The sequence below is a fragment of the Zootoca vivipara genome, chromosome 7 (genome assembly GCF_963506605.1).
Source record: "Zootoca vivipara chromosome 7, rZooViv1.1, whole genome shotgun sequence".
Classification (NCBI taxonomy): Eukaryota; Metazoa; Chordata; class Lepidosauria; order Squamata; family Lacertidae; genus Zootoca; species Zootoca vivipara.
The window spans coordinates 52,305,251-52,329,319 of NC_083282.1; the positions used below are offsets into that span (position 1 = coordinate 52,305,251).

The 24,069-nt window shown below is 43.0% G+C and overlaps 1 protein-coding gene across 4 annotated transcripts in view; it reads left to right on the plus strand.

The window, feature by feature from the left end:
* The window catches only part of SCUBE3 (signal peptide, CUB domain and EGF like domain containing 3), a 115,069-nt gene that overhangs the window by 72,551 nt on the left and 18,449 nt on the right, over window positions 1–24,069 (plus strand). For 2 of the 4 annotated variants that reach the window (XM_035123442.2, XM_035123441.2), the window contains exons 7-10: window positions 2,414–2,461; window positions 9,943–10,059; window positions 15,776–15,898; window positions 19,216–19,332. In XM_035123442.2, coding sequence (XP_034979333.1) covers window positions 2,414–2,461; window positions 9,943–10,059; window positions 15,776–15,898; window positions 19,216–19,332 — 405 coding nt within the window. The remainder of the gene's footprint in view (window positions 1–2,413; window positions 2,462–9,942; window positions 10,060–15,775; window positions 15,899–19,215; window positions 19,333–24,069) is intronic. The other 2 variants (XM_035123444.2, XM_035123443.2) reach the window with 1 other exon arrangement.

Genomic DNA, 24,069 nt, shown 5'->3' on the forward strand with positions numbered 1-24,069 from the left:
ACATCCATAAAACTGAAAAACAACTGCATTCTTGGGGACTAGCCATGAAGAAAACATCACCTTTTCTCTGCTGTAGAGGAAAAGAAAACATCTCCCCCCCCCATCCTCCACCCCCATGTAGACACACATTCACCCAAATGGTTTGCATGAATCTGCTTGATGAGGCCTATTCACAAAAGCTCTGCTTATCAAGTGCAAGATACGGAGGTATTATTTGTAGCAAGATATGCTGAAAATTGTGGGCTCCACTTGACCAGGAGCAATGGGGAATGAACTATTCCTGCCCATTTATTCTTTCCCATTTTCAGGGTGCATCTGTCTTTTCTCCACACTCTTGACTCTGGAGTTTGGTACTCATTAGGTCTAACAAGCCAGCACTCAGACGCTATGACTCTCTCTTGCTCCCTTTGGGATAACTTATTCCACATGCTTGGTGTACGCTGCCCGGTTGCACGCTCTCTTGTGTTGCCAGCTTGTTGAGCTTTGGGTTAGGTTTGTCCAATTAGCTGTTTCTTTGTATTGTTTGTAAGTGCAAGGCATTAATATGGGTCAGCCTTGTGATGTCCCAGGAATGGCAGATGGTTTCATAAAGTTCTCCTCCCAGTGCTGCTGCAAACTTCACATATTCATGTCCCTTTAAAGGAGGAACTAGAGGCTTGTACAAGTTCATTTCTTAGGAGGGTCCAGTGAATCCACAATAGGCCATAGCTCCAGGTTGGGATAAGTTGATCCTTATCTCTTAGTATTCCCTATTCCTTTAGCCCAAAATACCTTGTGCTGCTCAGTATCCATTCCTAATAATCCTTAATGACATATGTTCATCTGAGGTGACTTCAATATGCTTTGAACCTTTGCTTCTTCCACTGAGCATACTGCTGGTCTTCAGTTTCAATTGGTTTCTTTCTGAAACAGAATTTTAGTTTGCCACTCTTTTTGAGGCCATTTGGTTGCTATTCCAACATAAAAGTGTGGATGAATTACATAGCATCTTTTTTTTAAAAGCCGCTCTTGGCCCCAGATCAGCAAATGACTTTTGATATGGTGACGCTTTAAAAAGCATTGCACAATTCAGCACTGGCAAATAATGCAGGGAAAACCTTGAGAAAGCCTTTGCATGTGTATAGTTTATTATGCATCATGGCCTAGTTGTCCACAATTGTTCCCAGGCATCAGCCCAGGTATCTAAAACATATGTTTCTTAGAGAAGATGCGTGTTCAGTAAAGCACTGGAAGCAGACTTGAGAGAACTCAGCTTCCTTAGGAAATAGAAATGTGTGATACCGTACCTTCTATGCATCTCTAGCCATGAGTTACACACAGCCAATTCTTCAGATGCCATTATCTGAAGAGGCCCATGTCATTCTGTTTAAGATGACTTGGTGAAAGGCATTTAGAGCCCAAATATGAGGGATTGCATAGAGCAGGACTGTTTTGAATTTAATCCCTTAATGTGAAATAAGTTGTAATCCTATGCACACTTACTTGGGAGTAAGAATAATTTGGCAGCATCCAGTTTATGCATCCTGTCAGTGCAAGGATTTCTGCTTCTGCATTAGGACTCCCGCAGCTGCTGTGTGCCCTCCTAAAATCTGCTTTGGGGGGGGATAACAGATTTAGGGGGCACATGGGAGATAGTTGCACCACCCCTCGGGCATTTCGACTCCTAAATCCACCTCTGCTCAGTGCTACTTTGGATACAACTAATTGAATGCAGTGGGACCTATTGTTGAAGGATCATCATAGGATAAAACTGTTGTCATTCATTTATCTTCTGCTGGAAGAGCTCAGCTGATAAACTAGCATCAGCAGAGACCTACAACTAAGTTTGCAGATGAAAACCTGACAGATAAGCAGATCTTTGGTTCCAGACTACCTTTTAAAACAAGTTGGTGGGTGGCTTGTTCTGTATTCGCTGAGGTTCTGTCTTTGCTGTTCTGAACAGTCAGGTTTGCTTTACATGCATGCTGCCTTACTGTCCAAATGTAGTTCTCCTCCTCTGTGATAAACAAGGGCTCTTTCAAAGCTGCTTCTACATCTGGCTTGAGAAACTACTGTAGTTTAATATAGTACAGTAATAGAGTTCAGTTTCTCTCTCTCTCTCTTTTGTCTCTTTTTTTATTCTCAGCCTATGCTCTGGAAAAACCCACTAGTTGGTATTCTAGCACAGCCTGATATATGGTAGTAGACAAGCGGGGGTGTATGATGATTGGTGAGCAGGACTGAAACCATTATGAAATTGATCCATTGGCCAAGTGATTGGGTAGTTTCTTTCAGCCAGATTTGTGGGGGGGAAGGGGAGGGGAATCACTGAAATTTTGTGACTCATCTGTGCTTTGGGAATATTTACATTTTTTAAAAGCCAGCCTCCTTGCTAGATACTGTTTCTAAACCACTTTTTTATAATATTAAACAGGGGAGAGGCACCTCCAGCAGCACGTTACCCCCCAGACGTTTTCTAATGGTAAATATTTTTGTTCTCTATCTCTATGGGGAGTTTTAACTCTAGCTGCATTTTGTATTTTCGAATATAATAACTGGGGACAGGGGCCTGAGCTGTTGTACTAACTGCATGCCTCACTTTGCACCCTAGAGAGTAGGGCAGAAGGAACACTCAAAGGGGCACTGGTGCTTACTAACTATCTAACCTGCCCCATCTCTGCTATTTCTAAATCTCTTTTTAGCCTTTGTAATCTGCATGGTCCCCAGCTATCAGGGAAGAGCGTGCAGGCCTGGAGCTACCCAGATAGTGGAGAAAAAAAGACATGCATGGCAACAGAATTATCCTACAAATAACAGAACTTTTATGCAATGTGGGGCTTCAGATGGCTGCTTGCTTTGCTTGGGCTAATAGACTGTTCTTTTGCTAGAAAATATAGCCATCTGCTTTTAGGGGTAAGGGGCAGTGTGTGTTCTGTTATTTGCTTCTGTATTGTGTAATTGCTAAAGCACTTTCCAGAAGCTTGTCTGTCTCCTGCTAGCTACTTAGCTGACTTTCATCGCTTACATCCAAAATCTACAGCAGTCTTTAATGTGCCATTAATGTGTTCAAGGATAGCATAATTACATCAATGGAAACACAAAGGCAACAAGGATTCAATGACTTGCCCCAAAACGGTGTTGAGATTCTATGGCAGAGCCAAATGTGGAGCCTGTATTTGGGAAACTTGTTTTTGAGTTACCTTTCTAATTGCCGCCATATATTACAGCAAGTATTTGCTTCTGTTCTACTACCTAATGAAAGATTTGTAACTTAAAATAGCATGCTATAACAGACCTGGATAAAGATGGGGGTTGTACTTTGATTACGGTAGCAACTATGAGCATTGCATCCATATTAAACTTAAGTTCACAGCAGGAAACTTTGAAGAACCATGCCAGCATTCTGTGGATGTCACCAGCTAGTCCCTACTTGCCACTTTTGACTTGATAATGCTGGGTTAGCTCTAATTCACATTGTTTTATGCAGTTCTGAAGTATAGACTGAGCTGAGTGCATCACTACTCACTTCTTCCATGAGGATTCACATGAGAAGAAAGGCTATGTGACTGTGACTTCTGAGCTGCCTTATTTTGTGTTGGTAGAGTTGAGGTAGGAGATAAGCAGTGATGAAGCAGAATGGATGAAAGGAAAAAGGAAGGTCATTTTGTCTCTTACCAACAAGATAATATCTGCAGAGACCTAAGGTTACCCCCACCACTACACACACAACAAGGCAAAACTCTTTCATATGGGTTGGTGCCATAATTGGTGGTAGACAACCACTATTTCTAAAAACTTAATATGCTGCATAGTCTTCCAAGGGCTCTTTCAGATGATCATTTTTTTGTGGATGATACTATTTCATCACTCCTTGATGCTAGATGTTTTGCACCAGATATGCAGTCTGTGTCTCAAATTGTAGTAATTCTCAGTTGTTTTGCTTGTCCCAAGCTTGAAATGAAGGCTTCCTATTACTAAGTGATAATTTTTGTAGGGCATCATCTTTACATTTTTCACAGCACTAGTAATAAGCTTTCTTTCTTTTCCTGTCTGTCTGTCTGTCTGTCTGTCTGTCTGTCTGTCTGTCTGTCTGCCTCCCCCCCACCCGTTTTTTCTACTTGGACCACCCACTGTCTATTTAAATCACATCAAAGACTCTGCATTTCCTCCATGGGGAATATGCTTTTGTTTGTTTGTCATAATGGCATCAATATAGTAGCCCAATGACATGCTGAATATGCTTGTGGGAATATGCTTTGGATGTAATAATGCTTCTGAAACAATTTGGTGGGTGATGCTGGGGAGGCTACTTACAATTTTGAGGGGGGAAATAGCTGATGAGGAAAGGGTGAAATTTTCCCCCTTTTCTTCCTCCTTCCTCCCACCTTGCTGCTCAGCTGAACAAAATTGCCTCCCACTGTTTGGGGCTTCATTACACACATCAATTACCCATCAAACATTTTTGCACCATAACGAAAGTCAACATTACCCCACACCTGTACTCTGGACTGGATGGAGATTGCAGACCAAGGTGTCAGCTTTGTGGTACTTCAGAGTAAGGCTGGCCCTGGCTGTTGTACATTCATCTATGTCACATGTTTCCTTGTCTTGGCAGCTCAAATGTTTTGCTCAACAGTTCTGATCAGACTGTAGAAACATTTTGTTTTCAGCTTGGAGATGTCTGGTTGACCCTTGTTAAACAACTCCCATGTTCCATCCTGGAAGGCATTACTTCTCAGTGAATTAGCTTTCTGTATACTGATGGCAGCCATCATTCTTCACCTGATCTTAACATTGGCAAAAGGTTTACAATCAGAGCCCTCTGGAGATCCTTTGTCATTCAGTTCCTGTGCGAGAGAAATACTAAACACTGGAAAGGGATGCTGCCCCTGAAGATCCTGGTTAAATTTAGACTTGATTATCACTGCAGGAAGAAGTTACATGATGCTCCTCCATACCACAAAAAACAAAGACAATCCAGGGAGAAGGATTCCAACCTAGTCTTCTCCTTGACACACTAGATTTTAATATGTAGAAGTATTTTCTATGTTTTCCCCTCTGTGGGGCAGCATTTTACTATGTGAGCTCCCACCTACAGCCTCTGAAGTGGTGCAACCAAGACATAGGTCTTCTACTTCATTAAGGACTATAATTACTGATTTGGCAGGATCCCACAAAACAGAGGCAAGAGATGTCTGGGATGTTGACTTAACATGTATGGAACTTTTCTGTTTGTTAGCCAGTTGTGCTGTAGCCTAGTGTATCTGCTATGTAGTGCTCCAGAAGCAAGGTGGTCTTGCTTTTCCCTGTGCAACATGCACATGTGCATGCTCTTTGTGGTTTTGTGGATCATGTTGATTCTCTTAGATCTGGAGAGCTATGTTCCCCATAGTCACTCAGGATGAATAGAAAATATCACACATTCTGCTGTCTCTTAATTCTGGAAGAGAGAGTACAGTAGATTGGTGTCCTCCACTACGGGGTCTTCTAGATGTTGGACTTCACCTCCCAACATCTCTTGACAATTGGCCGTGCTGGTTGGGGCTGGACGGAGTTACTAGTCCAACAATATTTGGAGGGCACAACATTGGCCCCAGTAGCAGCATGAAGATGGAAAAATGCTGTTGTATCTTAGAGGCTAACTGGTTACTGTGATGTGTAAAGGTAAAGGTAAAGGGACCCCTGACCATTAGGTCCAGTCGTGACCGACTCTGGGGTTGTGCGCTCATCTCGCATTATTGGCCGAAGGAGCCGGCGTATAGCTTCCAGGTCATGTGGCCAGCATGACAAAGCCGCTTCTGGCAAACCAGAGCAGCACATGGAAACACCGTTTACCTTCCCGCTGTAGCGGTTCCTATTTATCTACTTGCATTTTGACATGCTTTCGAACTGCTAGGTTGGCAGGAGCTGGGACCAAGCAACGGGAGCTCACCCCGTCACAGGGATTCGAACCGCCGACCTTCTGATCAGCAAGCCCTAGGCTCAGTGGTTTAACCACAGCGCCACCTGGGTCCCGGACTGTGATGTGTACGCTTTTGTAAATAACAGCCCATTTCATCATGCATCTGAATTATCATGTTTCCTCTCTCCATGAGCCATGTTGCCTGTCTTTATTGATTTGCAACATTTTCTTTTCCTATATGGCTTATTAGTCCATTTCCTAATACTGTAGAGAGAGGTTAACAGCGTGATATGCTGTTTCTTAATGTGCTGCATAAGATATTCATTAACATGAACAGATGACATATGCAAATAATACAAAATGCCTCAAGGCAATTAAATTCAATACAGACTGTAAAGATTTACAGAAGGATCATGTAAAACTATGCTAGGACAATAAAATGCAAAATAAAAATTCACTGTTGATGGGTTTAAAAACATCTAAACATTATAACAACTTGATTATATACCAGCCATTGCATAGCTAATTATGTAATAGCTGCATAACTAACTTGGCATATGAGAATATAGTTAAACACCTCATTAGTGCTTATGGCTCAGTGGCCCAGAAAAGATCTTAGTTATTTCCCCCAACTTCTGAGCACCGCAGGATGTTGATGACCTTTTAAAATTCTGTCTGCTTTAAGGCCACTGCGTTCTTAGGCAAGAAATGTTCCATATGTGCATTGGTGCCTGTGGATCTGCCTCATATGATAATGGTTACTATGGATCTGCCATTGATATAATCAGCTCAGGGTACACCCCGTCCAAAGTTTAAGATGGCAAATAGATATAAATCTAAGAGTGGGATATAAATTTAATGAATAAAACGTTAGGCTGTTTGGAAAGAGAGAAGATGACAGTGATAATGACAGTGATGATAATGATAAATATTATGCCAGTTTGGTCTGAATATTTCAGGTTGTATGTTACAATGGGTGCACAACTGCAGTGGGAATGTAACTACCCACATTGCTTAGTCTGAAACCAAATGACTGATCAACATGTGCTATATTAGTGGAATTAATTAGTCTCTGAAATCGTATTTGTGGATTTGTACATGGAGAGAAAAAACAAGTTTACTGTGCACTAATAGTGCTGAGGTGTGTCCCCAAAAAATTGTCCTACAGGGTAGAGCAGAAGAGCCAGTGTGGGACCCTCAGGTATTGTCGACTCCAACTTTCACCTGCCCTGACCACTGGCTATGTTGGCTGGAGCTAATAGGGGCTGTAGTCCAGGCCATCAGGAGCGCACCACATTGGCTACCCTGGATAACAGAATGTGCAACTAATATATTCCGTCAAAATGCTGATTAGTAAATTTTGTGGCTTGCTTGTTTTCTTTGTTTTATTAAGATCAAGCTGCCTAGACTACATAAGCTTGGAGTGGGAAGGAAGAGTTGTCACAGGGTGACAGGGAGACGAAGGCAGCTTCAGTGATGGAATGTTTAGGGAGAAATGTAATTAGCAAGTTGCTTCACTTTTATGCCCTGCAGAGTGCCTAGCAAAATACGGGTCTAAATATGTGTGATGCATTTCTCCTAAAGCTCCCATTAAATTTAATTGAGGTAGATTGCACCCTAAAATGTGTAGTAATTGTAGAAATTGTAAATGAAACTGATATAAAGTGATAGTGTGCAAAGAGGTGCCCAGTTTGGGTGAAGCGGCAAGGGTGTGTGTGTTCAAAGAGTGTGATGAGAATTCAACACTCCTTTCTTCCTAGTCGGAAGATCAGCTCAGACCACTATATAATAGTCTAGTTATTATATTGTAAGAAAAATGCTATTGTCTTAGCTACAAGCCCTCCATAACTACACATCTTATCAATGGTTGTAACATTACCTAATCATTGTACTGAAGACTGTGATTTTTTTCACTTCAGTATGTAAGCATATTGCTGGTTAAATATGTTAAGAGGGACACGTAGGAGCTTTTCTATGAAACTGGAGTGTTCTTAATGAGGGCCACCCACAACGTTCTGTTCTGAACTTCCTTCTTCTGGAATAAGAGATTACGTGTTGCCCTAAAATAAAGTGTTATGTAACCACTGGTACCCTGAACATGAACTCTCGCTGCCTTTGGAACATATTGTTTGCCTTTTCTTTCGGCCTCATAACAAACCATAACTGGCCCTTTTGCATACCAAAGGCCTAGACTTCATGGATGCTTTTCACAAAGTATATTTAAGAGGAAATAAAATCTTCAATGACTTGCTTTGCTTTGGCCCAGCCCTGAAACTACAAGAGTTAAAGTACAACATTTGCCTTGATGGGTTACATTACATAAACTGAGTAGTATGTTTATAGTATTTTAGTTTCATAGGCATGGGTCGCTTTTAGACGGAAAGCATTCCAATTTCTTTGCTCACTAATACCCAAAACAGATTACATTCCTTAGAGCCCAAGACACGTAGTCACTAATATTTTCAAATATTAATCTTCATTAACAAGCTGCTTGGTTTCTATGCAATGTACTTTGTGGCAAGAACAACGAATGAAGATTGATTTGCAAGCACATTTTGTCAAGATGTAAATGATGTGTGTTAAATACTTCCCCGTCCTGAGTAGCAAGCATCTGAGTTGGTTAGAAGAATTCAATTAAAGTAAAATCCCAGCCAATGCTGTTGTTGTTCATGTACGCAAAGGCAGGTTATGTATGTATCAGCAGTGGTTGGCATAGTAGGGTGGCACTTCTGATTGGTCACATAATGTCTGTTTGTTGGGAGGAAGAGGGAGAAGTGGTGAAGAGTTTGGCATAGTGCAAATGCCCCAGCAGAGCCAGTTCCTGCTGGTGTTTGCACTGTGCTAACCTCTCCGCCATCTCCCTCTCCACCTCCTGGGAACTGCCAGCAACACAACTGACCAGAGGTCAGGTGAGAAGCAGAGTCCCACCACACTGTCTGCTGCTGGTATGTATGTATGTATGTATTTATGTATGTATGTATGTATGTATTCATTCATTCATTCATTCATTCATTCATTCATTCATTCATTCATAGCATTTGTATCCCACTCTTCAGCCAGAAAGGCTCCCAGAGTGGCTTACATATCAATATCAATACGTATATATAAACAGTAGCTACCAATTACTACAATCCAAAAAGTTACAGCATAAAAAGAAAACGGTGGGGAAGGAAGATGAAATCAAGCAAACTTATGTTACCAGGTTCTCATATCAACTAACTGACATTGAAGCAGATGGGTCTAAAAACAGACCTTGTTGGACCCTTGAGAAATAGCCTGGTTTCCCTACCTTCCCTGAGGTGTCTGCAGCAGAAATGTGTTGATCTTATGGGGAGTGGTTTGGCTTTCTGGAGCCTAACTGGCTTCTCTTTACTCCACCATTCAGAGCAGATGGTTCTGCTGCTCCATCTCAGTCGGTTCTGAAATCCTTCATGAGTGGGGAGGAGCAGCCCAGGCTTTCTAGTGAGAGCAGTAGCATGTGGAAATGGCAGTGCCTCGTGTCTGCTTGTTCTTCTTTTCCTCACATGGCTGTTGGAAATGATGGGGAATAGGGGTGGCAAACCAATTATTCCCTTTTTAACTTTTCTGCCATGTACACACTATGACAGGAGTGCCCTGAACTATTTTTTTGCAATGTCTTTGGCTGACAAAATGAATTTATTTGAAACAGATTATCTGACAGGATAATCTTGGGCACTCTGCTTTCTTTCTTTCTTTTTCTTTTTGAAAGTTTGATGTTGACTTCATTTCAGTTCATAAGCAGAAGTGGAATATTTTGTATACCTCAGTCTAGCACAGTTCATGGGAAATCATTTGCCTCAGTATTCCCACTTTGTATTTTTTGTGTGAACTGCCCTGGGATCTTTGGATGAAGGGCGGTGTACAAATTTAATAAATAATAATAACAAGAAGAAGACAGAACATCACCCAGAAACTTTATTTAAAAAAAATCATATCTATCCCATCAACACTCGTATAGCCTTCAGGAACTGTTGCTGAAGTTTTGAAGTATTTACGCATACTTTAAAAGTGTTCTCTGTTGTTGGTTTATCTTCTTTCAGAAACGTGTGCTGTCAACAATGGAGGCTGTGACAGCAAGTGCCATGATGCAGCCACTGGTGTGCACTGCAGCTGCCCAATGGGATTCATGCTTCAGCCTGATAGAAAAACGTGCAAAGGTAAATGGCAGCCAAATGTATACCCAGTGTATGGGACAGGAGAGCATGTTCCACAGAACAGGACTGGGCCATGTAGAGTTCCTTCTTCAGTTTACAAGTTGGAAAGTCAAATTTTACCTAGATGGGGCACTATAATTACCTCACGTCTCCCAGTGCCCCCTTCCATGAACTGCCTCATTTAGTTGTTGCCTCCACAGAGCCGTCAATGCTATCCTCATCAACTGAGTTTCATAGTAACTCTGTCCTTAAAATTTATTGTGACACGAATTAAAACTGTTGATCCAAATCTAAGAGATGATTGCAGCATTTTCACCAGAGGCTGCTGTTGACAGCTGTCTTAGCCATTGCTTTGACCTGGTTTTCCAAGTGTAGCAATGGGTCTGGTGAGCAGCCCAGGGTAGTGAAACGTCCATGTTCTAGCTTCATTCCATCTTCACAGCTCTACCAAGTGCCATTGTTTCAAAAGCATGCCAACCTTTTAATTATTTCTTGACATAGAAATAGGAAACATAGAAAATTGCCTTGTATCACATCAGACCATTGGTCTACACCAGGCATCTCCAAACTTCGGCCCTCCAGATGTTTTGGACTACAATTCCCATCTTCCCCAACCACTGGTCCTGTTAGCTAGGGATCATGGGAGTTGTAGGTCAAAACATCTGGAGGGCCGCAGTTTGGAGATGCCTGGTCTACACTGACTGGTGCTTGAACTCCAGAGTTTCAGACAGGAGTTTTTTCAGCCCTGTTTGGAGAGACAAGGGATTGAACCTGCAGCCTTCTGCATGTAAAACATGTGCTTTGCTGCTAAGCTACAGCCCCGAGGACTTTCTCAAAAGATTCTCCCCTCTTCCTTCGCATCCCCCACCACACACAAGTGCAGTTGTTACTTATTTGTTGAATGGGACATTTTCAACGCAAGGTAGCATGTCTGTTGTGGAGATTTCACATTTACCCAGCACTCAAAACTGTGCTGATTTTTTTGCTAGGAAAATTTGCTAGGAAAATCTACTTCTCAGCTATGGTGTCTTTTTGCAGCTGGGAGTGTTGAGTGAAATATCATTCAAGTCTCCTGAGTGTTTATTGAATAGTGCCCATGGCCCCAAGCAGCACAGCTCCCCAGGATGCCAGTGCCATTTTAAAGGGGGGGGGTCAATTTATTTTTTGTTACTTTTGAAGCTGAGCATCAACCTGCTATACAACTCTCCTGGCCTTATGCTGCCTCCCTCCCCGCACCCTCCTTCCCATCACAGCAATGTTCATCCATGGACTGTTGGCATTTTGGAGACTGGGCCTTCCAGAGTTAAAGCTGTATCTCCCACTCATAAATATGCTCATCAATGGCTCCTCCTAGGGTGCTCATCAATGGCTCCTCCTCATCCTGGAGAGTAGTGACTAGTGGGGTGCCACAGGGTTCTGTCTTGGGCCCAGTCTTATTCAACATCTTTATCAATGACTTGGATGATGGGCTTGAGGGCATCCTGAGCAAGTTTGCAGACAACACCAAATTGGGAGGGGTGGCTAATACCCCAGAGGACAGGATCACACTTCAAAATGACCTTAACAGACAACTGGGCCAAAGCAAACGAATTTTAACAAGGAGAAATGTAAAGTACTACACTTGGGCAAAAAAAATGAAAGGCAGAAATACAGGATGGGAGACACCTGGCTTGAGAGCACTACATGTGAAAAGGATCTAGGAGTCTTGGTAGACCACAAACTTGACATGAGTCAACAGTGTGATGCAGCAGCTTAAAAAGCCAATGCAATTCTGGGCTGCATCAATAGGAGTATAGCATCTAGATCAAGGGAAGTAATAGTACCACTGGTCAGACCTCACCTGGAGTACTGTGTCCAGTTCTGGGCATCACAGTTCAAGAAGGATACAGACAAGCTGGAACATGTCCAGAAGAGGGCAACCAAAATGGTCAAAGGCCTGGAAACGATGCCTTATGAGGAACGGCTTAGAGAGCTGGGTATGTTTAGCCTGGAGAAGAGAAGGTTAAGGGGTGATATGATAGCCATGTTCAAATATATAAAAGGATGTCATATAGAGGAGGGTGAAAGGTTGTTTTCTGCTGCTCCAGAGAAGCGGACACGGAGCAATGGATTCAAACTACAAGAAAGAAGATTCCACCTGAACATTAGGAAGAACTTCCTGACAGTAAGAGCTGTTTGGCAGTGGAATTTGCTACCAAGGAGTGTGGTGGAGTCTCCTTCTTTGGAGGTCTTTAAGCAGAGGCTTGACAGGCATATGTCAAGAATGCTTTGATGGTGTTTCCTGCTTGGCAGGGGGTTGGACTGGATGGCCCTTGTGGTCTCTTCCAACTCTATGATTCTATGATTCTATGTACATGTGTGCGCGCACACACACACGGCTTCCCTCCCCCTCGGTTAATTACATGAGGACAGGGTATCACGCTATTGCTGCTGGATTGGCATTAGCATGAATACGAGTGAGAGAAGCATGTGGGCTTTTTTAATCATCTGGAAAGGCTTGCAGAGAAAAAGGTGAGGCTCCACAAATGGAGGGCGTCTGCGTTCTGTCTCTGGCAGCTCCAGGGAACGTGACCTTAGTTAAAAGGGGGGGGGACCCTTCTGCTGAAAGCTGTCTAACCGCCTTACTGATTCCAGACCCCATTTGCTTCATTATTATTTTTCAGAGCTCACCGCCTCCAAGATGCTAGAGTTTCAGGAAAGCATAATAACCCAGAGCCAAAGCCCCTGTGTCTGGGATTTTACTACAGTTTGAAGCTGTTTTACTGCTAGTTCACTTCACTTACAACAACAACAATAATGATAATAATGATAATAATAATAATAATAATAATAAGCTCCAACTTCATAGTTCCTGCTAGAACTGATGGGATGGGGGAGACACAGGGGAGCAGCCTTGGATGAGGTTTGCTTGAACTTTCTTTCTGGGATTCATCAGCCTTGGTTCATTCATCAGCCTTGGTTCATTCTATTTTACAGACCATTTCCTAGCAATAAATTTTCTGATTTGTAAGTAAAAATATCCCTTAACAGGTAGCAGAAGCTATTTGAGAATTTAGGGAATCGTGTGTGAGAGAGAGGGGTGTGTGTGGATGTGGATGTGGGAAAGAGAAATGTTGGTTTTTGCAAAACAGCCAAATTGTAAAGGTTGTTTTTTTTACCACATTTATTTTCAAAATCACTGTTCTTTGAAAACTATTTCCTCTTCCAATATAGTTATTTGCAATCCCTCCTGTTTATTATTTGAGTGCTCAGAGCTAGTTAACCATTGCAATCCAGACAGTGATTACAGTGGTACCTTGGTTTACAACCATAATCCGTTCCAGAGGTCCGTTTGTAAACCAAAACAGGTTGTAACCCAAGGCGCGCTTTCGCCAATGGGGCCTCCTCCCCAAAATTGTTCATAATCCAAAAAAAGGGTTGTGAAAAAAAGAAGTTTGCAAACCAGGACATGCACTTCCAGGTTTGATGCGGTTGTAATCCAAAACGTATGCAAACCAGACTGTTTGCAAACCAAGGTACCACTATATTGTGATTTTGGATCTAAGACTGGTCTTAGCCTTCATGTGCAGGGAGCTAATAAGGCTAAGCCACTGCCACATCACCACCCCAACCCACTTAGGGCACAATCCTAAGGGGGTGTTGCAGGGATCATAGGATACAGCAGAACTTTCCCTCTGCCTGTGTAGAGGGAGGCCAATGAGCAGATAAGGGGATCTGGTCATACAAGTCTCCCTGTTGGGGGCTCAGCAGAAGAGGCTTTGGATCCAGCCAATTCAAAGCTCTCTCATTCCTCCAACACATTCCGGGAATTGCCAGGTTGGTGGTGGTGTGTCAAGTGTGCTAGTCCTGGGACTGTACTTACTTTCCTGCTCAATGGGGCAGGCAGAAAAACACCAGAGCAGGGGGGAACACACCTTTTTTCTGCTGATGTGAAACTACCAAGGTGTGGGATTCTCTTTCCCATAAGATTGTCCTGCTCGACTTCTCATCCAGATACAGTAGGAGACACCCTACTGGGGCAGTACTGCTCACTTGACCTCCAGTTGATCACATCACTGCTGCTTACCAAGAAGTAGAGGGTGAGGTGGCAGTGAGGTCCGTGCAGTGCAGACTCACTTGCAAGAGCACCGGATTGGCTCTGCCAGTGTGTTTCCACTACACTGACCTTACTGCTGCATTGCCCCTCTACCTCCCAATAAACAGCAGCAACACAACCAACCAGGCATCTTGTGAGTGGCAGCAGCCCACCATTGCTACTGTCCAGTCATTGGTTGTTGTGAACCTTAGCTACATATCTGTCCCTTCTCAACAACTGTTGGCTACCTGCTCATCTTTAACATAACTCTTCTGCTTCAGAACAATGCTCTGGGTAGTCTGCGCACTGTGTGCATGACCAACATCAACTTAGGCAACAGAACTTGTGCACAAGGATGTATTTTGAGCAACTGCCTCTGAGGAAGGTGGCCACACTTGAAATGTCATGGTGGGCTACATTCTTCTTACTATAAACAGCCTCACATAGCCCCCTTTGAAGTTCATCTCTCTCACCTTTCCGGTGCTGTTCTGCTCCACCCACCCACCCCCAAATTGGCAATGGATGCCACATTTTGGACAGAACTTAATTGCACATCTAAGTCCTTGCTTGAACTGGTTCCTTTTGGCTCAGTGCTCAGCTAAGCCAAGGTTTGGCTTAGCATGTTTGTTCAAATCAGGGCTTGTGGTTATTACTGAGGACCCCCTATTTTTCAAAAGCGAAGCAGATCAGAAGGAGCAGAGGTTGGATGGGTGCAGGGGGGAGAGGAAGCGGAGTCCCCTCCACTGCATGGGTTGAGTGGGAGGGGGTGGGGGGTGCATCAAGCTGCCGTCAGTGGGGCAGCCAGCAAAGCTGCATGTCCACTGTGGCGGCTGCTGCTGCTTTTCTGCTGACTGAGAAAAGCTGCTCCCCCTCAGTGCCAGGGGAAGGAAGTGCCACGGTGCCTGGAAGTGAAGGGTGATCAGCTGCCCCATTCTCCGTCAGCGTGAGGGAAGGCAGCTCATATCAGCACCGTTATCAGCTAAGATCATTGTGCGATATTCATGGTGCCTTGAAATTGGCTGCTCTCTTCTCCCTTGCACAAGGAGTGATAAATTGCTGCATATTGCCAAGTCAGAATTGTTATCGTGATGTGATTTCAAAACTGATTTTGGCCAATATATTGAAAATTTGCACACTGCTAAAACAGACCATAAAATATATGGTATTACCATGCAAAAATGACAAAAAAAAAATAGTGGGAGGGAAGACAAGGGATGGGGCTGCGGATCCCATGGGTGCATTCCATGGATTCCCAGGGGTCCCCGGACCCCTAATTGGGAACCACTGGCCTAGAACAAACCTTGATTACAGCATATGGGGAAGGAGGAGAGAGCTTAATCACAAGCTCTGCTTCAAATGGCATGCTAGACCAAATTTTGGTTTAGCTGTTACGCCACGCTGAGCTAAAAGGACCCAGGAGGAGCAAAACTGCTATAGTTCCCTCCCTGAGATCCTACACATTCATGCTAAGCCATGGTTTAGCTTCGTGTTATGTTTTAACGTCACCTGTATTTTTAACTCAGGAGTACCGCCCACCAATTCCATTTCTTCATGGAGTGGGCATGCATTTAACTGTCACAGTTTCTTAACTAATTCCCTTAGCTAAGCATGTTTTGCCTTGTGTTTTTCCTCTCCCTACTGCAGATATTGATGAATGTAGGTTGAACAATGGCGGCTGTGACCACATCTGCAGGAACACAGTGGGGAGTTTTGAATGCAGTTGTAAGAAAGGATATAAGCTGCTGATCAACGAAAGGACCTGTCAAGGTAAAGTCATCTTGGGATCTTTGCTGAAGAGTGGTGCAGCTATTGTATGAGTTCAAAGGCTTTAGGCACTGAGCTAGATTTGCTCACAGTTGTGGCCTGCAACGTTGGAATGGTCCTTCTCCTAAGCACACAACATGCTCCAGAGCTAAGAAATTATGGGACAGTTTTCAAGGAAACATGATAGCCAGTCATTTGTTCTGTCTTCCATAAGAGTAAAAAAAAGTTGAAATTCTTTGGAAGATCCTGAGATAGGCATGACTGCATGAGCATGCCAGATACTAACTAGCCATGCTTTCAGACACCCACCCAAGTAGACAGGGAAGATGCTAAAATACTGCTTCAAAGATGGAAGAGGGACCTGATGCAGAATGGAACTGTAGATGTTAGTCGCCACTCCTATTAACACCTGGCAGCTTGTTATTAAGCAGCAATGTAATGAACTTATCTGTATGGCAGTTAATTAACACCCTTAATCCCCTCAGGCTTCTTTCCTAACTTTCTTAGTCCTCAGTATAATTTGTTGGAAAAGAATAATGTAAAGTTTGTATTGCTGTCTTGATTTAAAAACAAACAAACAAATGCATAAACATGAATTTTAGTTCATTATTCTGAGCACTATAAATGTTGGTTTTCTTACTTTGAATTTTTTTTTTTTTAAACCAGGTGAAAAAAATGAACTTTGGCGTGTAGAAGAGGGAATTTTACCTGCTGAAGTTCCCTGTTTAATGGTTGTGTAAAACAGGAGTTTCTGTATAAAGGAGTTCTGTCTTTTTTCACCTGGACACTATTTAAAACTCTGCTGTCCTGACCTGAAATATATGTTATTTCAGCATATCTTCAGATTCAGAGTACAGTACATGCAGGGGAGGATCCATAGGTGGAGCCAGGGCCAGCCCTAGACATTTTGCTGCCTGAAACAAAGGACAAGATGGCTCCCTCCTATTTAATGACAAAAGTCAGTTGGGCTGGCAGTTGATGGGTCAGAATCGTCCACCAGACCTGAGGGCACCAGGCAGACCATATGTCTGAGTGGAATGAACAGGGTCTTGGAAGGAATGGCAAGGGAGAGAGTTGATGCCACTGGCCCCATAACCCAGCACCTGCTGCCTCACTCTACTGTTTCCCTGTGGGCTGTTCCCCTGTCCAATAGGTTTAATTGGGGTGTCAGGAGGAGAATTTTGGTGCTATATATATAAGCCAAAATCTGCCAGCCCAGCTTTACAGAAGTTGATTTGTTCAAATTTTCTAATTTGAACAAATCTACTTCTGTAAAACTGTTTTATCTTTTCTTTCAGGGGGAGGGAAAACCCCGACATTTAGGCTGCAATCCTGTGTGCACTTAACATGGAGCAAGCCTAGTTGAACTCTGTAGGACTTATTTATGCATAGGCATACATTGCACTGTTATTAACATATTTCATCAATTTCATTGTAATTTTTTTTTAAAAAAAATCAGACTCTCATTCAGAACTAAGGTGTAGTAGATTTTTGGGAGCTCAACAGCCGAGTCCTCAAAACTGTCATTTCCAAGATAATGGGAATTTATTCTCACTTCTGTGGTTTCCCCCCCTTTTGGATAGGAAATGTATGGTGAATTTGTGCTTCCATGCAATTAACGTGGCTAGTCTATTTTACTGACTCATGTTTAGTTGCTGCCTTTTCACTGTAGAGGCCCTTACAGAAAACAGTTAAAAGCAACATTATAAGAAGTATTAACATTAAATAATTGCAGTACAAAAAGTGCAATTAAAAACATTTAAATCCAATTAGCTCAGAGACATTTCCTCAATCATCTGTAAATCACAATAGTGCTTAATCCCACTCTGCTAAAGAAATTGTCCCTTCCTGTGTTTTACCTCAGCATGACTAATCATAAAAAGGGGGAAGTATTTCTCTTCCTGTACAAATACCTTGGAGACACATAGCACTTGGGGCATGCAAAGTGCTAGCTAGCCCTCATACACTTCACCGCTCACTGACATGATACCAGGTCACAACCCAGGCCTCAGGAGGCAACTGGCTTGGGTATACAGCTGTGTTCAACACCAGGGCCTGTTTCCCTCTCCAAATCAGCAGCTGCAAGTTCTCCCCTCCCTTCTGGCTGGGGAAGACAGCTGCTAACATGTGATGTAGTGCAGGTGTTTTATTCTGACTGCACAAGGCCTGGCCCTAGGGAAGCTGGGCATGTGTTAGGAGTTGAGGTGGGAAGAGTTGCTTTATGCTTAGGCTATGGCCCCTTTCATCTCCATCCAGGTTCTGCCTTCATGGCTTTCTTTTTATGAGTTTGTGGCAATTAGGTTAATGAAGCCAATGACGTAAACATGAAGCCAGTAGGCTGGATGTGGCCAACAGACTGTGCCTTCCAGTGCCAGTGAACTTCCCTTTAGGAAAAGAATAGGTGGCCCTGGCATCTCCCTCAGCAAAAACTCTACTGGGAAAGCATATTTTCTGCTTGTGGTTACTTCTGAGCATCTCACTGAGAAAGTGGCAGTGGAAAACTTGCAGACTCTCTTCCCATTCCCAGCCCTTTTGCTCCATTTGGGGTTCTTGTGTCAGCCCTGAGATTCAGCCCTTTGACTTGCATACAAAGTTGAGTAATGTGTTGGCTCTGATCTTGTGACGTATTCCCAAGCTGATACTTCTATCCTAATTAGTCAGAAACAATTACCACCTTTCCTCTCCTCCCCAGTTCAGTCACTGGCACGGTTTAGAACCACTTTTTCACTCATAAACATTATGTATTAAAAGGATGGGGGGGGAGATCCCTTTGTTCAGGCAGGCAGATAGGCAGTTTTTATCCCAGCATTCCTCCAAGGAGTTCAGAGCAACATACATGGTTCCCTCTCTTTTATCCTCAACAGCCCTGTGAGGTAGGTTAGGCTGACAGAAAGGGAGTGTTGACTGGCCCAATTGTCACCCAGTGAGTTTCATAGCTCTGGAGATTTGAAGCTGGGCTTTTACCTTTTTTCAACCTTGATGATTTTTAGTGTAACATTGTAGTTAAGAGTGTTAAGGAGTAATTGCTGTGCATATTGAATATGTGTACTTCAATGCTTATTTGACTTGAAGGGGTTAGGTCTGACAATGGAGCCTGGACTGCAGAGTAAATAATGGCAGTTGGACACACACACACACACACACACACACACACACACACACACACACACACTTCTGTTAGAATGACTTTGACAAAAGACTGCTGGCAATGGGTACAGTTTCAAAATCTCTGGTTATTGAGGAAGTAAAATAATCCAGGCCTCAGGGATGTACTGTCTACTTGGTGGAATGTGGCTTATACACTCTTTTCCTGTTCCCAGATATTGATGAATGCTCCTTTGACAGAACCTGTGACCACATCTGTGTAAACACGCCAGGCAGCTTCCAGTGCCTGTGTCACAAAGGCTACACACTCTATGGACTCACCCACTGTGGAGGTATCAGTGTGACAGATAAGGATGAGTGGGACTTGGCTGTTCTGTGTGACCTCTTTGGCACCTCTTTCTTGAACTTTAAACCTTCTACCTTTCTCAGGTATAACTGTCCTCTTTCTGTTCTAAGCTGAAGCCTAGTGCCTTTGACCTCCAAGGGACCAGTTCAGACTGGTTTTCATTTATGGACAGTAAGCTTTGAGAAAGTCTCCATTGCTCATGCAGTTTCTGCTTCACCCAAAGCAGGGCCCTCCCTATAATATTGTCAGTAATCATTAGTTGTCCTCTCATTAGGATGTTTAGCTCTAAGCTGAACACAGAACCTGGAGAATATCAGCAAGCCCCAAGAGCTGAATAGAAGTTAGAAAACAGTTCTTGCAAAGGGAGGTTCTTGCACATTTGGTAGGTAAAGTCATTTTTAAATCCAAAGATGACTCAAAACGGTTCCTATTTATGTGCAAGGTAATATTCATGAATACTAAGTTTCTTTCAGAATACATTGGTGCTGGCTTCAGTTGGAAATGAGACACTTTATTCCAGGCATCCCCAAACTTCAGCCCTCCAGATGTTTTGGACTACAATTCCCATCATCCCTGACCACTAGTCTGTTAGCTAGGGATCATGGGAGTTGTAGGCCAAAACATCTGGAGGGCCGCAGTTTGGGGATGCCTGCTTTATTCTGTGATGGTGGATCACAGGCACAGTAAGACAACTGCTGTGTTACTTATCAAAGATAACTCTCCTGCATCTCACGTTGGATGGAAATCTTTAGGCAGGATGCAAATAGCTCAGATTGAGCTCAATTCATTGATTGGGATCTTGCATTCTAAACACCGAGGCTGTGTCTGCTGTCGTGCATTGCAGTTTGACATTCCCTCCCATTCTGTGAAGTTGTTAGTAATGAAATTTAGGCTGTGTAAAGAAGTGACCGTGTAGAGTGGCCTCTCTGACATGATACAGCACATTACTGCAGTTTCGACCCAGCAGCTCCTGCCTTCGTGGTGCAGACATTAGTAGAATAATGTAGTTCAGGATCAGCTCATAACCTGGTTAACAGTGGGTGGCCAAACAGGCAGTGAAGTTACCAACACGGGCCTGTGAAAATCTGAAAGCACAGACATGGAGAGCCTTTCAGAGTACAGGTCATTCACTGTTTGTGTACCACAAATTACTGGATGTCTGGTATCCCAGTGCTTCTGTCTGGATTATACTGGTGGCTTATCCTTTAAGACAGGAAAACAAAAGCAGGTCTGTTCACTGCAAAGATAACAAATCTAAACCCTTGTTGAATCTCACATCATCAGCATAAGCATATGTATGTATGATGCTGTCTATAATGAGTCACACCATTGGGCCATATAGCCCAGAATAATCTGTTCTTATTGACAGTGGCTCTCCAGTATCTTGAAGAGAGATATATTCTAATCTTGCTGAGGTCCTTTTGATTGTAATCACTAAGGGTGAAACCTTGGGACTTCTACTTCCAATACATGTGCTCTACTACTGAGCTCTTCCCAATGCATCTTGGTGGCCCTAGTGAGAGAATCTTTGTATGGTGAGATGCTTATTTGATGGATTTTATGGACTCTGTTTGCCCTTGCTTGAAGTGTAGAGAATACTATAGTTTATGCAGAAATGTTTCATTTGAATGTTCTTTATAGTCTCTACATAATCTGCCCACAAAACAGCTCTAACACAACAATTCCAATTTTACACAAAAATAAAACTGAGACTTGGCCAAGTCAATGATTGAACCAAGCAAGGGCTGAACAGGTTTCCTAAAGCCTGGCCTACCATTCCTGCACCTGGACCACAAAAGAGATTCCCCCCCCCTTTCTTGTGAGACCACATTTAGTGAATTATGTTTCCTAAAATATGTTTGCTACTCTTTGCCGAGGGTGGCAGGACCAGACATTTGTCTCTGCAGCTATAAACAAGGTGACAGGAACGATTTGTGTCTTGTCCAGTGGGATGGGAGTAGGGAAAACCCCTTTGTGAGTTTTTGGCAGAGGATTTGAGGTGGGTGGAGGGGAACTTCAGAAAGTTTTATGGTTTCTCAATGGAGGGGGGAGGAAAGGGTTGGGGTTGTGCCAGCAAGAAAAATGGAAAGGCAGATGGAAGGCGTGGAGGGGTTTGTTGGAGCGTGTTGCTGCAGCAGTGTGGCTTGCCACGATAAATATAAGGGAGAGTTATTTCTCTCAATATGCCCTAGATTATACAGACTGAGGGCAGATGCATAAACAGACTGCAGCAATTACACGCACACAAACATGCACGCAAGTAAAGTATGCAGACTGGCAAAAGTGAAGTGCACCTGAAAACTGAAAACACAAATTCACCCGTTGGGCTAAATTTGCCACTCCGGTCAAATTGGTGCAGATTTGTGGTCTTCAATGCGGTAAAATGTAATCACAAATCTAAAACAGCATATTGTCCGAGTGCCAATGTTGTCACGCAGCTTCGTAAGTATTGTTTAAACTGGATGCTAGACCTTTACTTGATGTCTGTCCAAAGTGTGCTATCATTCTGTGGCTGCCAAGTACAGATCCCCCTGTACTTTGTTGGGATGAAGCTGTTTCTGCTTAGGCAACCAATTTTGTTCAGTCCTTTGCATGATAACAGGCAGAGCCCAGCTATGGATCACAGGTGTGGACACAGAAATCACATTGCAAAGAGACAGTTGTAGGTGGAGTGTCTGCATCACTAGCATATTTTGTGAGAAAAGTCACATTTAATTGTCCTGCTAGCAAAGGCTTATTGTATTGAATTAGTGGCTTGCAAAGGAAGGTTTCATTTCATTTTTAATCATAGACCTGAGATGCATATGTACAGGAGGCCCCACACTGCCAGTGCAATATTGCTAAACTGGGGTGTGGTGGGTGGACTGGAAAGCTCCTAAGAGAAACAAAGGCTATAGGGCTAAGTAAAGGTTCCTCCACCCTTTAATCTTATTTTGGTTCTGGGAGTGGGACTGGCGACTATGTACACACCATACATACAGTTCCCTACGAAACCTCCGTAATGGATAAACTACAGCTCCCAATATACTTTGCAGGACGTTATACACTATAAATATGCTTTAAATGTATGGTGTGATCACAGCTGAGGAAGAAGGTTTTACTCAACACCTACCTATGATATGAAAGTGCAGCTGCCTTAGACTACCTAAGGAATTAGATTTGAAGGGTGGGCATCCAGGGTCATAGCACAGCTTCTTTATGCACCGTGTCATGTTACCTGTTGAGGAAATAAACCAAACAAATCGGTACACAAGGGAGATGGGGCAACTGGCTAGGTCACACACCGGAATAGAAAAGGAGTTAGATGCTATAATATATTACAAATTGAAAAATCAGTAATTAGACATTTGAAAGGGGGCAGTTTCCTGTTGAAGAAATCAAGCAGCATTTTGCCATTTTTATCAAGAGAAATGTAGGCAGCACAAGAAGATAGCAGTTCTCACCTTCTCCATTCCAGTCCTCACCTTCTCCATTCCAGTGCAACATATCATCTGTACACCTTGTGTGGGACTTTCCCAGTCTTCTTTCTTCCTCCATGAACCATACCCCCTGTTATTGTTCCTTGTAGGCTCCGTTTCTCCCTTACAGGAGGCTGCACTTCTAATCCCAAGCTCTTGTGAGCAGTGTTCCTCCCCCCCATCCTCTTCCGCCTTATTTTACCTCAACCACAACAGCTTTGCATTCTACCTGCAGCAAGCGTCCCTACAGGTTTCTAGGCCCTGCCTGATATTTTATCCCTTCTGATTTCCCCACAACAGATGTATATACCAGTGCTGGTTACATAGAATGTTTAGCCATAAACTTTATCACTTGAAATTATTTGAAAAGAGAGGATCGGGCAAACACCACTAGATAGTTTCATTGTCATTCAACTTGCTTCACCAAAGTAGGACTTCAACTCTGCGCTCCCCTGCTTTAACTTATGGCCTTATTTGAACATCCATTACTCTTCTTTGGAATTCTCTGATTCACACTGAAAGCTGAAAAGGAATCTTATCGAAGACCACATCAAACAATTAATCCATTTTTCATTGCTGGTTTAGGACACTAAGCTCCAGGAATACTGTGTTCCCACAGTAAATTGGACTTAACCCTTGGAGGAAGATACAAGTGAAATTAAAAGGGATATGCTAGACAGCTCTTTTAAAAGCAAAAATTAAAGATATGTCCCATCAGTATCATTATTAGGCTCCAGGGATAACTCAGACTCACGAGTGTAACACGATTATTAACCCAACCCAATGCCAGTGCTGGGCTATTCTGTGCCCTAGACAAGGCTAGCTACTTGCACTCCACAATTGTTTTAATTGCTAACTTCAATGCTCAAAAACATGTCTTGTGAAAAAATTAAAAAGCACAAAATTTGAAACTGCTAAATAATCTTTGTGAATTGTGGTGTTAAAATTTAAGTCTCTTAATGGTTTCAATCTCAGGCACATCAAAATCTCACTTTGTGTGCCTTTTCCTTCTTGTGGTGGCATAAGCTTTGAAAGTCTTCAAGCTATTGCTGTAAGTCCACAGCACAGACCTTCGGTGCCAATATCTTTGTTTCCAATGTGCATCAGTGATTTTTTCTAAATGCTTGCAGTCATCTAGTATATCTTCAGTAGATACTTTGTTGATAGATATTTCATATATCATAGGTAAAGGTAAAGGGACCACTGACCAGGTAAAGGTCCAGTCATGGACGACTCTGGGGTTGCGGCGTTCATCTTGCTTTACT